The 17,595-nt window shown below is 36.7% G+C and overlaps 1 protein-coding gene across 1 annotated transcript in view; it reads left to right on the forward strand.

Annotated features, from left to right (window-relative positions):
- The window catches only part of CCDC148 (coiled-coil domain containing 148), a 306,036-nt gene that overhangs the window by 74,212 nt on the left and 214,229 nt on the right, over window positions 1-17,595 (forward strand). The window contains exons 2-3 of the mRNA XM_043991473.1: window positions 10,712-10,770; window positions 12,343-12,464. Of these exons, the coding sequence (XP_043847408.1) occupies window positions 10,719-10,770; window positions 12,343-12,464 (174 nt within the window). The 5' untranslated portion in view covers window positions 10,712-10,718. The remainder of the gene's footprint in view (window positions 1-10,711; window positions 10,771-12,342; window positions 12,465-17,595) is intronic.

Consider the following 17,595-nt stretch of genomic DNA (forward strand, 5'->3'; position numbering starts at 1 on the left):
ATCTCTGACCATGATCCCAACTCACCTAAGGCAATGTACTCTTCTTTGCCCTGGGACTGACTGACACCCAGGACTGTGACCCAGATCCAAGTATGGGTAATGCAACAGATTCCTATCTCCATTGCCAGCAAAGGGACTCTTGCAATGCCTGTAATATCCTTCTGACCAGTTGTCTGACCCCCTTACCATCTGTGTGCTGAAATATTGGAAAATCACCACTGTCACCACTGATTCAGTCATCTCTGAAGTCTACTGCTGCTTTGCTTTACTGCACTCCACTCTTACCCCTACACTCCAGTTCCATTTCTCTGCTTAAATTCAGTTATCGTTTACAAAGGAATATTTACTTTGAAGAAGTTTGAGGTATCCTAATGGCACAGTGGACAGAACAATGTACCTGGAGTCAGGAAGATATGAGTTAAAATTAAACTATGAACACTTAGTAGCTGTGTGACCCTGAGCAAATCGCTTAACTTTTCTGTGCCTTAATTTTCTCATTTGTAAAATGGGGATAATAATAGGATCTACCTTACAGGGTTGTCATGAGAATCAAGTGAGAGAATATTTCCAAAGCACTTTGCAGACCTAAGTACCATGTAAATGCTAGCTATTTTAGTAAGAACAAAAGTATAAATATTTTTCTTTTTATTTTGGGGGGGGGATACACATTCACTATATCGCTTCAGTCTCTGGAAGGAGGGGCTCAAACTTCACATAGCTCTTATATAGCTTTGGTCTCATCAAGTTCATGGTCAAATGCAACATTGCTGCATTGTCTTATCAGCTACTTCTGGCCTAGTTCCCTGAGGTCACTGTTGAAGATCACTCGTAGATCCTGGGGAATTGATTCTGGGTTGGATGCAAAGCCCAGTATAAACTGGGGCTCCTAGTATCATATATTCCTCAGGATTTTTTCTCCTGACCTTTTAAGATTTAGGATGTTGGAGCCTTCAAATTAATCTCTTTCACAGATAATAAAAGAACAAATGCTGAGGCAGAAAAAAAAAACCCTACCTATTTTAATAGGGCCACACATCAGCTTTGGGGAAGAAAAGGCCAAACACCTCTCCCCTTACAATATTATCTGTTGCTGGTTGTCATCAGCCATCAAGTCAAACCAAGAACAGAGATCCCTCAAGAGAACAGCCAAAGAAAATGGCTGAAACTAAAGACCTTTGGAAAGCAGCTCTAGTTCTGGTTCTGCAACTGCAGTCAATCAAATAGACAGCTGTCCCTCATGTGGTTAGCATACCTGAACCAGGAATAGAACAAGCTTTACAGCCTCTAGAGATAAAGTACTTCCACTATATTTTATCATAACTCTTCTAGAAGTAGGCTCTCCAACCACTTCCATGTAGAGAAACACCACAAGAGATGTTCTGTATATATGCCAGTTCCTTGTTCCACATATACATCTACAATAATAATAAAAGTCTTTTTTAGATTAAAAAAATGTGAAATTCTGAAAACAACTAATAAAAAGGTTTCAAAAATCATATTGTCAATATGGTAAAGACATGTTCTTGAATATATAGAGTATTTCTAGTCTTGAAGGATACCAGCTGAAAACAACTTAATTACTCAGGGACTCAGTTTCCTTATAAGACTTGTATTATCTTACTTACAGGGTATTGTTGTGAGAAAAACACTTTGCAAACAGTAAAGCACCACATAAATGTGAGTTATTTTAAAGTTGCCTTAAGTGATTGCTAACCTGTGCCTCAATTCCCCTTTCCCTACTTCTGTGGAAAATATATTAAGTACATAAAATCTGTAGCATTTTAGAGTATGAAGTAAAATGTATCCTTCCCAGTTAAAGCTGAAAAGGGAATTTTGTGATAGCAAAATGTACTACCTGGATTAGATTTAGACCAGGACGTTTGAACTAACATTTGTAATGTCACAAGATTTTTTCATATGGTAAGAGCCCTAATTTAATAGTTCATCCACAAGATATTTCTGTTTGCAGATCAGTATTGTGTGATTCCTAAAGCCAGTTAATTTATATTATTCTCTTTTTTCTCTTCAATTGTGGACTCAGCTCATTGTCCATCTGCAGTGTCTGTTCCAGATATATGTACTGTGATGGACCCGCAGCCAATATATCAGAGTCTGAATAATAAGGCATTCTTTATTGATTTTTTTTACCTTCATAGATAGTAAGGCTGGAGTCTTGGGAGCAATTCTGAATGTCATTTAAGAAGCTCTACAATATCGATGCAAGCAGCACAAGCTTTTCTCTAAAACATTAATATATTCTTCTGGTGAATGGTAGTCTTACATAGTGGGTAGAGAACTTGCCTCACAGTCAGAAAGACCAAGGTTCAGGTCCTCTGTCTGGCACATACTGGCTGAGTTGCCCTGGTTAAGTCATTTAACCTCTTAATATTCCTAAGCAACTCTGAGAGTATAACCTTCAGAGCATGTATTGACCTATATTGATAATGGGAGTTTCCTCATGGGGACCAAAGAAATTATAGGTCTAGAGCCTTCCCTAAATTCAAACTTCTGGTGATACTGTTTGGCTGTTAGTGACGTAACATGATTGTCTCTGAAGAATTAAAGTTAGAGGTCACTCAAAGAGCACTGAAGAGGTGCATGGTGTATGCGAGTAGCCTGAAGCATATTAGTAATGAAAAATCACAAAGAAGGAATGTGAAGGATTTCTTTAGTGATTTATATGACTAGAGAAGGAAGTAGGTGTAACTTTTAAGACAGAGGATAACCTGTGGTTCCATTGCTATCCATTTAATGTCAAGAGATTGAGAAAAACGTCCCCAACACTCTGGATAGGTTCCCTCCCAGTGAAGTATTTACAAGAGGACATAGACAAGATCTTATAGTTCAGGATGAAAAAATATAGATTATGATTTGTACCAAGGGTGGGACTTTCCATTTCAATGAGATCACAGATCCATCAAAGTTTCAAAATATTGCCTGTTATCAAAGCATCCTTAAGAAGTCCCAATAATCTAAATTATAACCTTAGAATTGGAAGATATTTTAAAGGTCATCTACTTAGTCCTATTTAGAACTATTGATTCCCTGTCATTATAAACTATATTTCCTTAAGGTGGTGATTTTTTGGGGGGTGGGGCAATGAGGGTTAAGTGACTTGCCTAAGGTCACACAGCTAGTAAGTGTCAAGTGTCTGAGGCTGGGTTTGAATTCAGGTCCTCCTGAATCCAGGGCTGGTGCTTTAGGTGATTTTTTAAGGTGATGATTTTTTTAAGGTGATAATTTTTTAAACCATAAATTTACACAGTTAAGTAACTTAGTTTTTCTAAGTTAATGTATTGTGAATTTTGCGTTTAGAGGTAACTGGTTCTTCAGTTTATTAAAAGAGATTCTATGAGTTCATATTCAGAGAAGATGGCAGAATATGGAGCGAAGAATTGTATGTCTAACCATATAAATAGAGCTCTGCTATTTTTGCTCATCTCTAGAGAAGTGCCCTAGAGTGATTGTGTGAGATCAAATATTTTTAAATGTTTTAAACTCTGTAGCAGCTCTGTAATCATTAACTTTATATTAAAATGTTTCCCCAGCCCTCTAGCACTTTAAAAACATCAAACATTACATATCAAAATGCTTTTCTAAACCCAAGTGACTAAGAAAACACATCCAACTAACTATATATAGACATATATGCATATGTATAAAATATGAATATTAAAAATAATTGAATTGATCTAAAATGGTCAATAAAATAGAATACATAAATGATTTTGAAATGTTATGTAGTATGAACATAGAATAAGTTCTAAAAGAGATCTAAAATATTTAATATTTTAAAGTTTCAATTCATGTTGTAGTTGTTTACTTAGATTTAGGAACCAAGCTATTCCAACTATAGGCCAAAATGTTCGTATTAAATTTTTCAATAGTGAATATAAAATTAAATTGGGATGAGGCAGTAGACTATGGGCAGAAGGAGAGCTGAATTTTACTTTAGGCTCTACCGTTAATTAATAATTATTTGACCTTAGTTCTTCCTGACTCCAGGCTCTGTGCTCTATCCACTGAGCCTTGGGCAAGTCACTTATCCTATTTGGGCCTTGGTTAGGTAACATATATAAAGCACTTTCCAAGCTTAGAGCACTATATAAATACTAACTGTTATTGTTACTATTATTATTAGTTTCTTCATTTTCAAAATGAAGGTCACAAAGTTTTTGACCTAGAAAGAATTAGCAGGCCTTTTTGATTCTAAATCCAAAACTAAAAAAAAGATAGATAAGCTTAAGTAATAGCAATACTAAAACAAAATCTTTTTTTTTTTTTTTTAGTGAGGCAATTGGGGTTAAGTGACTTGCCCAGGGTCACACAGCTAGTAAGTGTTAAGTGTCTGAGGCCGGATTTGAACTCAGGTCCTCCTGACTCCAGGGCTGGTGCTCTATCCACTGCGCCACCTAGCTGCCCTGTCAGTTTTTAATAATATTATTAAACAAAAATTCACTTATTCACTTCTTTCTTTTTCTTTTTGTGTTTTGTGGGGCAATGGAGGGTTAAATGACTTGCCTAGGGTCACACAGCTAGTAAGTGTCAAGTGTCTGAGGCTGGATTTGAACTCAGGTCCTCTCGAATCCAGGGCCTTTATCCACTGTGCCACCTAGCTGCCCCTCAAAAATTCACTTATTAAACGAACTTGGAGTCCATCAGCATCATTGAAAAGCGAGTAGTTATTAATATTATATTTTGTGGATGGAGAATTGAAGTACAAAAGTAGAGAAAGTTTCCAGAAGTCATCTTATTAGTTAGAACATACCTAGGTTTTCCATTCATGAAGGCACCTTCTTTTTTTTAGTACATTTTGGATGGTTGTTATGCATATATAAATTATGAAAAAAATGTGAAAATAAAGAAAATGTGTAAGGATAATAAACCTTACATTTTTTAGGGTATGTTATGGTTTTCACCGTTAGTGGATATGCCCACTCACTGTCCTGGCTGTGTTCTGTCTGTATGGTGTTACTGTTTGTCCTTTGTTTTCAAAGAGGACCAATGACATCATGGGGTGATGTCTTAACTCCTGTGTGAATTGGACTGTTTCACAGTGCCTGCTTTTGCTACCTTCATGGCCCTTGAAACAAATTGTTCTCCTCCACTCATTCTGCTGGAGGGAAGTCTTCACCTGCCTGTGATTGACAGAATCCTGATGGTTTTGAGGCCTGTTGGCCTCAACCTAGTTTACCCCATCTGCAGAGACAGTTTTGTTAGGGTGTGGCCTCTGTGCATGCTACCACTTCTTCTTCTTTTTTTTTTTTTTTTAAGTGAGGCAATTGGGGTTAAGTGACTTGCCCAGGGTCACACAGCTAGTGAGTGTTAAGTGTCTGAGGCCGGATTTGAACTCAGGTCCTCCTGACTCCAGGGCTGGTGCTCTATCCACTGCGCCACCTAGCTGCCCCCATGCTACTACTTCTTGGAGGCACAAATGAGGGTCTAGGGCCAGATAGATACCAAAGGTGGATGAGCAGCCCTGAAAAGGGTTCAGCAAGCCTTCACACTAGAACTGCTAGTCCTCCTTGAACACCCCATAAACCCTGTGGTGTTACTATATGTCTCCTGAACCCCCTAGAGCAGAGATGTCAAACACACAGCCACATGTGGCATGCATCACTTCTGAGTGTGGCCAGAACCAGGGAAATATTTGAGAAGAGTTAATGAACTAAATAAAAAGACAATAAAACTAGATCACATCATGTTTTAAAGCTAAGTCCATATAGTCAGCAAGGATCCTCATTAGTGCCCCCTTTTCTATTTGAATTTGACTCTGCTGCTCTGGAAGACTAGAAGCAGCACAAAACCCAATGTGGCTGCCCGAGATTACTGACAAGGAATAACCAAAGTCTCATCCTGCCCTACCAGTGTCAGTGTCCCAGTCTTTGTTACTATGAATTAAGAAAGATGAAATAGTATCTCAGCAGATGATTCAAGCTGGTCAATCAGAGAAGAGTGCTGGTAGAAGTCAGACTCCTACCAGGGCAGATTGCAAACCTTCAATCAATCCAGTTACTAGCGAACTAGAAAACCTAGCAAGAATTGCTTGTGGTTTTGATAGAAAACAATTATAACATTGTTTAGCTCCTAAATGCTCTTCTGTTATGAAGAATAACAGCTTGGTATAATGGTTACAGAGTCATGCTTTGGAGTCAGGAAGAGGGGGCTTGAAGTCCCACTCCTGAAACAGATTGGTTATGTGATCCTGGGCAAGTCACTTAACTTTTTATTGTTAACACCCTAAGGCTCTAAATTGCAGAGCAGGAGCCCATCTGAATTAATTAGAGGGAGTTCCTTATGAGAACCTCTCTGCACTGATGAAATTACAGGTCTAATCTAAAAAAAAATGCTGTCACTAAATGCTTTGTTGCATCATCACATTTATTTTTCATAGGAGACTTTGAGGTAGATGATACAATTATCATTATCTCCATTTTACCAATGAAAAGACCTCTGGTTAAGTGCTGTGCCCAAGATCACATTGCCAATAAGCGAAAGTGCTGGGTCTCAAAACCAGTTAGCTGTTCAGGCCAGCATTTAAATGATTACTATGTGTGGAACACTAAGCTAAACTCCTGAGGAGACACGAATTTAGGGAAGACGTGGAAGTCATAGTTTACCAGTCTAGGCCTTCTTCTGTCATAAGAGACTGAAAAGATGAGTAGAGTAACTCAGAAATGGTACAGCTCCAAGAACTGTCACTGAATTCTACTGAGGGGCTAGCTGGATATAACATGGTCTCTCAGCATTGTTAAGGGCCTACGACCAAGTCATTCCCTTACCAAAGAACCTGTAAGAACTATATAATCACATCAGCATCATGTTATATTGGCAGGGTGGGCAGGTTTAATTGCATAAAGTAAGCTAGACAAATTTCTATTGTCCTGTGTCACTAGGCAGAGTTTATAGGATTGGTAGGTCAATGGAAATAGCCTTAGGAGATAGGTACTATATCATCCCCATTTTACAGTTGAGGAAAACAGAATTTAAGTGACATGCCTGGGGTCACACATCTGAGGCCAGATTTGAACTCAGTTTTTCCTGACCCCAGGCCCAGTGGTCTATCCATTCCGCCTCTGAAATATGGCTACTTCTATCAATATCTCTAGCACTGACACCACACAAACAGTATCATCAGCCATGTACCTAGCTCAGTAAGCTCACGACTCTGCCAATTAACCACCTGTACCTTGGAAGTAGAATGGTGACAACTTCTGTAACTGCAATTAATAGTAATAAATATCTCAGAGACAGAGTGATGGGCTTATCAACAGAACCTACCTAGGGGAGTGGTACCTACCATTTCATCTCCAGGTCAGAGACTGTATGAATTTAATTTGGCCACACTCCATCTAATTATTAGAGTTTGCTGAGGCAATCTGATACAGTGATATTAGGCTATTAGCCTGTAATAATTTCCACACAAATAGAATGAAAGTTATTCAATTTCTTGCTGAAGTCTGTGTAAGCTACAGATATAGACCATTCCATGAGCTTACTAGTCTAACCCTCTTTAATTTTTTCATTTATTAAATGTTTGTGGTAGTAAAGAACTATAAATAAACACTGATTGGAGAATGGAAAAACACATTATTGCATGAATATTGTAGATTCTGTGCTCTAAGAAATGATGAGTATGGAAATATTTAGAAAAGTATGGGAAGATTTAGGTGAACTGATTCAGAGTGCAGTAAATAGATCCGGAAAACAAAATACTTAATGATGACAACAATATAAATGGAAACAAGAATAAAACAAAACTGAATTCTGTATAATTATATTGACCAAGTCTGGCTCCAGAGAAGAGATGAGAAAATTTGCCTTTCTCCTTTTGTTGCACAGGTTAGGGGTTATGCATGTGGAATATTGAAAATTAATAATAATAATTATAATAGCTGGAATTTATATAGCACTTTAAAGTTTACAAAGCACTTTACCTGTGTTAATTCATTTTCCTCACAGCAACCCAATGAGATAAGTACTATCATTATCCCCATTTTATAAATGTGGAAACTGAGTCATAGAGATATTAAGTGAATTGCCCAGGATCACATAGTAAGAGCCTGAGGTGAGATTTGAACAACTTGTGTTGTCTTGAATCTAAGTCTGATGTGGTTGGTTTTCTGATATTTTTCTTTCAAATCTTTGTTAAAAGGTAAAGCATATTGGATAGGTGGGGAGGGAGACATACTTGGAAATGAATGTGATATAAAACCAAAGGAATTAAAAAAAAGTAAATTGGATTATTGTGGCATAATTTGTTCTTCATAAAGCAATGCTGGCTATGTCAAGTAGTCAAGTCTAGTCAAGTAGGTATGGCTAGGAGCTGTCGATAAGAATTGGTTTCAGATTAATCTGGTTCAACTTTTGTCTTATCATGTGATTCTGCCTGACTGTTAAGGTCAGGCAGAGAGACCTGCTGACAAAGAGGTAGTGCCCACATAGGTCCACAGATTTTTTTTTTTAACCTGAAACAGAGTGATCTGAGATCCTACTTTGACTCATGAATAGAGAGGAACTGAAGAATCAGTCAGTCATGATGACTGCTACTTCCTTCTCCCTTTGAAAATTTCTGTTATCACATATACCACCAGGTAGAGTAATGGAATAAAGATTGGACCAAGAGTCAAAAGGCCAGGCTTCTTGTTGTAGTTGTTAAAGCAGTTATCTATTTTCCTTCCAATTATTTGCTATGGGCACTGAAGCATATGGACTTTTGGGGAGATAGTGTTTATATTTCTACACCAAAAATCTTTTAAGAGCATGAAAAGGAAAACAGAGATAAAACACTTATTAAGCAATTACTGCATGCTGTCACTGTGCTAAGTACTGAGGAGGTATAAAAGACACCATTTTTGCTCTCAAGGAGTTCACATTCTATTATGAGGAGAAAACATATAGGAGGGTCCAGCTTCATGGCAGATAGAAAGGCTAGGGACAAGGCAAAGTACCAATGAAAATGGCAAGGCTCTAGGACTCTGGAGAGCAATGGCAGGAAAGATGATCCCTGACTCTTGGGAAGAGGTTAATGGGTTTAAGTGTCATAGCTTTTACATTTCACAGAGGTTGGTGTGTGTGTGGGTGGGAAGCTGAGAAGATGGATCCTGAATCTAAGAGTCATGTATGGATCTTCTTTGGCAATAGCCAATAGGACTCTTAGCAGTTTGAACTATTCTAAATGAACTGGCTTGAGGCTTTTAATTATCAAACATATGAATTTGGGGGAGGTGAGGATTTAGCTTAGTACAGACATACAATATTAACTAAAAGATTACTAGACAGTGAAAACAGAATCCTCAACAATAATTCCAACTATATAAGATACACAATTACTTCTTTTTATTATTTTATTATTTTTTTGCGGGGCTATGGGGGTTAAGTGACTTGCCCAGGATCAACAAGTGTCTGAGACCAGATTTGAACTCAGGTACTCCTGAATCCAGGGCTCGTGCTCTATCCACTGTGCCACCTAGCTGCCCCACAATTACTTCTTAAGGAAGATTAGAAGTGGGTTGCCAGTATGTACCTGTCCTACTTCTAGCAGGACTTTTCATATAGCAATTAGAAAGGAATTAAAGTACTGAGTTAATAGCTACCATTTTGACTACTAGAAGATGAGAAAGGAAGCAGACCATCTTGAGCAAGACTCCTAGGCATCCCTGTGCTTGAGCACTGCCTATGATTTCCTTTCTGGGCAGGTCAAATGCTATGGAGCCCATATCTATTCTAACTCCTCCCTGCGACTTGGAGGTAATCTTCTAATGTCTGTGCTTCAAGATCTATAGGCCAGTATTAATGGGACAAGTCAGTTTTGAATCAAGGGAGCCCTACCCTATCAACAATCAGCCACCTCCCCAGTCCAGTCATCATGACTTTTTGCAGCCCACAATCTTTCTGTCTGGAACTGAATTATGGCTCTTGTCCCAGATAGCTAGAAGGGAACTGTCAGTGGAGAATTATGATATTGCCAAGAATAGCTATAGAAGCTGATTCCTAACATGGCTTCCCTCAGATGCCCCAAACAAACTAGCTGTATGACCACAGACAATACCTTCAACTCTCTGGGCCTCAGTTTCCTAATGTACAAAACCAAGATTTAAACTAAATGATCCCCAAGGTCCCTTTCAGCACTATCAGTCTATGAGTCTATGATTCTAAATGCTTAAGAGTTTTCTGTAGTAGTCCAACAAGGAGAATGGATGCAAATTTATAAAGAAACCAGTGCTATTTCTTAAAGAGCCCAGGAGCCAGATGTATTTGCCCTGGAGGTGAAGTGTGCCTCCTTCAGAAGAGATCAATTTAATATAGAGCTCAATTATGAAAAAGAAGTAGAGCTTTACTTTAACCAATGACTTTATTTTTCAATTTACATGATGCCTTTCCTTCAAAAAGCTCAAGGCAATACACATAGGACTTCTCAACAATAAAATATTTCTCAGTAATGGCAGCAGTAAAACAGAGGAAGTCATTTGTGAGCAAAGAGAAAGAGAGGAAAGCCCAGGAGTGGGGAGGGCACAGAAAAAACTGAAGGGAGTTTCAGGCATGAAGAATAGCTAATTTAAATGATGATATATCAAAAGTCGGAGCAGCTAGTCCAAATCATTTTACTTTTCAAAATTACAGTAGACAATGTTCAAATAAATCAAAACATTTTGGTAAGCTTTAAGATAACATTATACATTTTCACCTGTCAATTTTTTTTTCTTGACAGATGAAACATGAATAGAGGAGACCTGCCATTCATTACAACTCAGAGAACTAATGACATTGGTATGTTTTGTGTGCCTTATAGTACAGTTTAATGATTCCTTGGAAGTTTATATAGTATTGATATTACATAAGAATGAAACATTAATAATCAGATCCGTAGTCCTGAAAAACCGCATTTTTTGGGAACTTTCCTGACAGAGAGTCTTTTTAATATTTGTGAAAATGCTCATGTTTGACCTTTAGTCCTTAGGTCATCTTATACTTAGTTAATTGATCCTTTAATTACCCCCCCCATTTATTTAAATAATATAGAATCAAGCAGTCAATAGGCAAACATTTAATAAGTACCTGTTATGTTCTAAGCACTATGCTAGGTATTGAAATCCATACAGAATGAAAGGAGGTTTTGAATACTTATACAGATTATTAAAGACATAGCATGTTTTTGTCTGAATCACTTAACTAATCATGTTTTTTGGCAAGCATTCTTAACCTGGGGTCCCTGAACTTATTTTTTAGAAAAATACTTGGATAACTATTTCAATATAATTGTTTTCTTTTATAATCCTATGTATTTTATTTCATGCAGTTAAAAACATTATCCTATGAATGGGTCCATTGGCTTTACTACACTGCTAAACAAAAAAGATGAAGAAACTCTGCTTATTAATATCTGGCTATAGAATTATCTAGCAATTATCTTATTTTGGCTTTATCAGCATTACTAATATATTTGTAATTATTTATCCATCCATGATATTAGAAAAGTTTGGGAAAATTGCCATAAGATTTATTTAGCTTTCAGATTGGACAATTGTGTGTTAAATTCAGTTGAAATAACTGGGGTTTTTCTTTTGAAAAAACATTCCTCAGATGATTAATCTCATCCCAGAGGCCTATTCCCCTTCTCTTAAATGAAATATGGAGATATACAGATGTGGAATATTTTAAATGTTATTAGACATGTTTTGTTGTGTTTTGCTTTTAATTTTCTTTGTTGCAATGAAGGATTGAATAGAAGTGGAATATATTGAGAAATGATTTTGTTATTTAAAAAGGCATAAATAAAATTATCAGATTGGGAAAAGTGTTCCTGTGATTTTTGTAAATTAAAGTACTTGGTTTTAAAATTTGATTCATAGTAATGTAATGCTTAAATATTATTCCTATTTGTGTCCTGACAAGCTTCATAATAAAAAAGTATGGATTAACTGTGAATATACTTTTTGTCTTGTTTCTAGAATTTGTCAACATTCCTACAACCTAACTTAAGAGAGAGGAAAGAGATATGTTGTTAAATGTGGATAATAAAAAAGCAAAAGATAGCAACAAAAATGTATTTTAAAAAATAAACCTGGTTTAAATTGTGGGATTCTATAATTGTACTTTTGGTGTTGATTATAAGTAATTTCATGCAAGAAATGTAATGGTAATATTACATTTCCTCAAATATTAGTTCTTAACATTTAAATTGATTGTCTGTGTAGGTATTAGGAAGTATTTTCCCAGCAAGTGTTTCTTTCTTAAAAATATGACTTGTAGTCAACGTGTAAGTATAGATTTAAATTAGCTACCAATAATGTAATGTTATTTCTTAACAATTAAAAATTTTATGTTTTTGGTAAAAAATAGACAGCCTTAAAATTCGCCTGAAAAATGGATTGAGTTGTTCCAAGTATAAACCAGTGGACTATCAGCAATTATATGCAATTACTGAAGCAAAAAAGCTAACTTCTGCTTCTATACAGTTAAAGGTAAGGCACTTTTTTTTCTTGAACCAATTTGTTAATCAGAGAATGTAACAATCATATTATTCAAACTCCTCCACGTGGAAGGGTCCATTTTGTCATAAAAGTCCAAAGAAACTGTTTGTATTATTTTTATAACTCCAAATAATTGTGCTGCTTTTTTTCCTGAACATACACTGAACTTGATTTTAATCATACGAGGCAGATATAGTAATGAGTTTGACAGTTTTTAAACATTTTGCTGAAAAAATTTCAAGGACAAATAAGTGCTGACAACAAATGGACAATAATTGACATTGTGGATTAGCCTCCTTAAAATGACTTCTATGGTTGTAAACATCACTTAGAAAAGCTAAGTATGAAATGGATGCCTGTACAATTGAATGTAAGATACATTTATTAAATGTCTTATCCATACAACACACTATACAAGTGAATAGACATTGTTTTTACATAATGTACTGTTTTGAATTACTTACACTACTGCTTTCCTCAGTTCAGATGAGTTTTCTATATATGTAAACTACCAGGACCCCGACCCCCCCCCCCAGACAAACACACAAACAAACAAAAAAACCAGGCCAGCCAGCCTCACCATTTTAGCTAGCTAGTGAAACTCTTTTTGTTATTTATTTGATTAGTTATATCTGATTCATGACCCATTTGTATTTTGTTGTTGTTTGTTTGTTTTGACAAAAATATCAGAGTGGTTGGTGTGAGGAAATGGGAATTGGTCTCCTCTCAATCCTGACCTGTTTGAGGAAAAAGGTCTCCTTTTTCTTCCCCCCTCCCAAGAAAATCACATGGTTCAGGGAAACCTTGAGCTGGTCACAATTAGATCTGCTCCTGAGCTGTGTCCATATAAGGGAGGAATTGAAGAATTGTCCCTGTATTACCTCTTCCATTGGCTAAGAAATACTGTGTTCCGATTAGCTAGTTTTTGTGTGTAGATAGTAACCCTTGAGTAATTGGACCAATGATGAAAAAGGGGAGGGTCAATTCACATTAGGGACTAGAAGATAAAAGGGGCCTGTGAGACTCCATTTTCTGGTCACCCACCAGCTGCACACTGGGTGGCCCATTCTTGCAAGAATGACAAAAAATGAGCCTTTGATACATCACCACTGCTGCGTTCCAGAAAATTATTGTAGAAGTAATTTTCCTCAGAGTTCCTTCTCCAGTTCATTTAAGAGATGAGGAAACTTGAGGCAAACAGGGTTAAGTGACTAGTAAGTGTCTGAGGCCAGATTTGATCTCAGGTCCTCCAGACTTTAGGCCAGGAACTCTATTCACTGGGCCACCTACTATGTCAAGCTCTTAGGCATGTTTAAGTCTGTCTTTGAATCCCTTTTCTTCTGTTGCTGTTTGAGGATACCTGAATATATCCCCTTATCTGAGTTATGTTTCAAAATTCCTTTTCATCCTTATCATATCATGGAATCATTGACCAAAAATCCCTTCAAATTTTTCTGTAGACTCCATTTGGTGAAACTTCAAAGTCACTGATGGAAAAGATAGTGAAGGAATTCCTTCTAACCCCATCATACCTCTACTTGTCATGCAGATCAACTCAGAAATAAGACTGAAAGGGGCCAGGTGGGGCCATTGATCTGTGTTATACTCCCCTGCCTTTGTTAGCATTTCTGACAGCAACAAATGCTCGGGTGTTCCTATAATTGTATGAATGATCAATTAAGAAACACTTACTAAGGGCCTACAGTGTGCAGAGCACTTTGCTAGATGGTGAGGAGAGGGAAAATTTGGGCCTTAGCATCTAGCAGGATGATAAGATGCAAACATATGACAATAGTATATGATAAATGCATCAGAGAGATGCAAAAGAAAGCACTATGTGAAGTCTGAGGCAGAAAGTTATCAACAACTGGGGAGGACCATGGAACACTTTGTGGATAAAATGGTATCTGAGTTGGGTTTTGAAGGATGGGTAGGAATTCAGTGAGGGAGCCTATTTTAGGCTCAGAGAAGAGCATGAGCTAAGACAGAAATGAAAGTACCAAATGCATTTGGGGCTGGGGGTGGGGGTGAGGTGGGCAGGCAGGGAGAAAGCAGAGAGTGGCCAATTTTCTCTAGAATTTAGCATTTTGGATATAGGATGCTGACCTTTGCCTAGACACCATTATTGCCTGCATACCCACACATTGCTTGTGACCCTCCTGCTCTCTGATGATCTCTGCCTTCTGACTCTTGTCTATATACTTACTATATTCCTTCCTTTGGTGCTCTTCCTCTTCAGTGTGGTCCTTCAGATGCTGGCTCTGCCTTGCCTCTTCTGATATCTATATCTTGCCATTCCCTTCTAATATGTCTTACAACCCTGGATGGTGATTTTGGATTCACAGTAGTCTCAGGTCCCTTCATTCAGTCATGATTGCTCAGGTTGAGACCTCTTACCTTTGCCTTGTACTTGTTGCCATGCCATGATGGCTTAACCTGGCTTCTAGTCTTAGCATTTTTCCATTAATTCTTTCTTTGTATTTCTGGTGCCTAGTACAGTGCCTGATACATGATAGGCATCTAATAAATGCTTGTTGACTAACTGACTAATTGGGTCCCAGTGCTGACTAACTAGTATTTGCAGATGTTTGGAATAGTTGCTAAGAGTTTAAGGATGAGAACCATATGCTAGGTAGTCATTAGAAACCGAAGTCCTGAAAATCCCATGTGAATATCAATTTAGTTTCTGTAAAATTGGAGATAGTATTTTGAGCATTCATATTATAAATAAACATTGCTTGAAGAGAAGAACAATTAGCTTCTTTATGTTTAATGAAGCTCATAGTATTCAATAAATATTTAACAGTTTGAATTTTGATAGTGGCACTTTTTACATAAAAGCTGAGAAAGATGAAGTAAAATTCAGGTTTTTATTAACTTATAAATCAGTCGATTTGAGAACTTACTCTACACTTCACCTGTAATTGTGTGACCATTCAATCTGTAATATTTATTCTTATGAGAGGCATCTATCTAAACCTGATGAAATTATAATGAGCCAGGATGAAAATTTCATAGCTAAATCCTGACACTGGAAACTGGGAAACTAGTTAAAATCAGATTGTATGTCCTAGGGTCAAATGAGAGCATCTTTTTTTTTTTTAATGGTGTTTTTTTGGTTTCTTGGACTTTTTTTGTGGGGCAATGGGGAGAGCATCTTTTTAAAGCATTTTGTAAACTGTAAAGTACAATATAAATGTCTATTAATTAGTAGAAAGAAAAGCAGAAGATGGAAATGAGGAGAAGAAATACTTTTATAATTAGGCATCTCACTAAACCAAGAGAATAAACTTCTTGATGTGCAAGCAAAATAGGGAAATGACACTTTTTTTCATTTCACCAATGAATTAAAATGGGAAATAGTGGCAAAATTAGAAATTAGAAATTGAAAGTATGTGGAATGGACATCCATAGACATTGCCTTGGATTTTTTCAGCTTTGCAATTCTGCCACCATTTACATGTGTTTTTCATTTGGATGTGCATGTCATGGCATTGTAAGTTCACTAGAATTTAGCAGAAATCACTTGCCACCTTAAAAAGATAGTAGGAATTTCTTAGAGCAGCTTACCCAGTAATAATGACTTAGAATGAACTGGAAGTTTGTTCTTGATAAAGACATTACATTAAATTAAAGTTAGTGACTTGAATACCGGAAGACCTGAGTTCAAATCCTGCCTGAAACCCTTACTAGCTATGCCCACCATGGGCAAATCACTTAATAACCATGTGCCTCAGTTTCCTAATCTATAAAATTACATGGTTGAACTCTGGTCTCTGGGTCCCTTCAAGTTCTAAATATATGATCCTAGTTAAGGTATGGATTACATATTTTTTTCCTACAATTTTTGCCTGAGGGTAGAAACAGAAGAAATCAGCAGTTGGCAAAATAGCAAAATGTTTAGCTATAGAGAGTAGAAGCAGCTAATGAAAAATTGGAGATTTATTTTGACTTTTACTGTTTACTTAATTGACTTCATCCTTTCCCCATAGGCAGCAGTATTGATTTTATAGCATCAAAATGTATCCATCACTTTTACAAGTGCAGAGTCATTTTTATGTATGTTAAACAGAGATCAAATATGTCAAAACAACTTGAATGTTCTATTTATTTATCTTAGGCAAACTCTGATGATTATAGACCATTCACAGATAGAGGTAGCTTTAAGTTCTATTGTAGCAAGTGCTATAATAACAGCTCACATTTACACAGCCCTTTGGTGCAGTTATCATTCCCATGATGCAGATTAAGAAAGCTATTATGAGAGATTAAGTGATTTGCCTATGGTCACACAATAGGACAAATGGAAGTAAACACAAGCATTTATTAAGTACCTACTATGTACCAGGCACTCAGCTAAGTACTTTGCAAATATTATCTCATTTGATCCTCACCACAACCCTGGGAGGTAGGTGCTATTATCCCCATTTTACAGTTGAGGAAACTGAGACACACAGAGGTTAAGTGACTTACCCAAGGTCACATGTGTCTGATGACAGGTCAGCTGCCTATACATGGTGATAGTTGGATTGATAGTTGGATTTATGATTTGAACCCTGGTCTTCTAAAGTCTAATGCTTTTTCCACCAGTCTATGCTGCCTATTAAATACAGGCAACAATAGTGTCTAATTTTTAGAAATTCTATATAATTTTATTTTTTGTGTTTTTTCAGGTAGTAGAGATTTTGTCTTTAGAATGTTTTCTGTAATGTAGTGATGTTAGTATGTTTCTTTATTGAATTTCATAACTAGTTTCATAAAGTTGTGAGAATTGAATGGAAAATACATAGGTGAAATTTCTGTGAGCTACCATGCGATATAATATAGGCAGTAATTCTTATTATCAGACTTTTTTTAACTGATAAAAAATAATGCACACAGAAAATTTGTGAAAAGTCATCTGGCAGTTCATTATACATTTAAACTTTGAGATTAAAACTAAACGTGAAGTAAAGAGAAATATACTTCTCAACTTGACTGACATTCTTCTTTCCTTGACTTTGTTATAAAATGGCTCTTATTTTTTTTCTGGCAGAAATTCCTTTTAAAAGTGAGCAGACATGGGGGCAGCTAGGTGGTGCAGTGAATAAAGCACTGGCCCTGTATTCAGGAGGACCTAAGT

Source organism: Dromiciops gliroides, chromosome 3 (assembly GCF_019393635.1).
Source record: "Dromiciops gliroides isolate mDroGli1 chromosome 3, mDroGli1.pri, whole genome shotgun sequence".
In the NCBI taxonomy this organism is placed as follows: domain Eukaryota; kingdom Metazoa; phylum Chordata; class Mammalia; order Microbiotheria; family Microbiotheriidae; genus Dromiciops; species Dromiciops gliroides.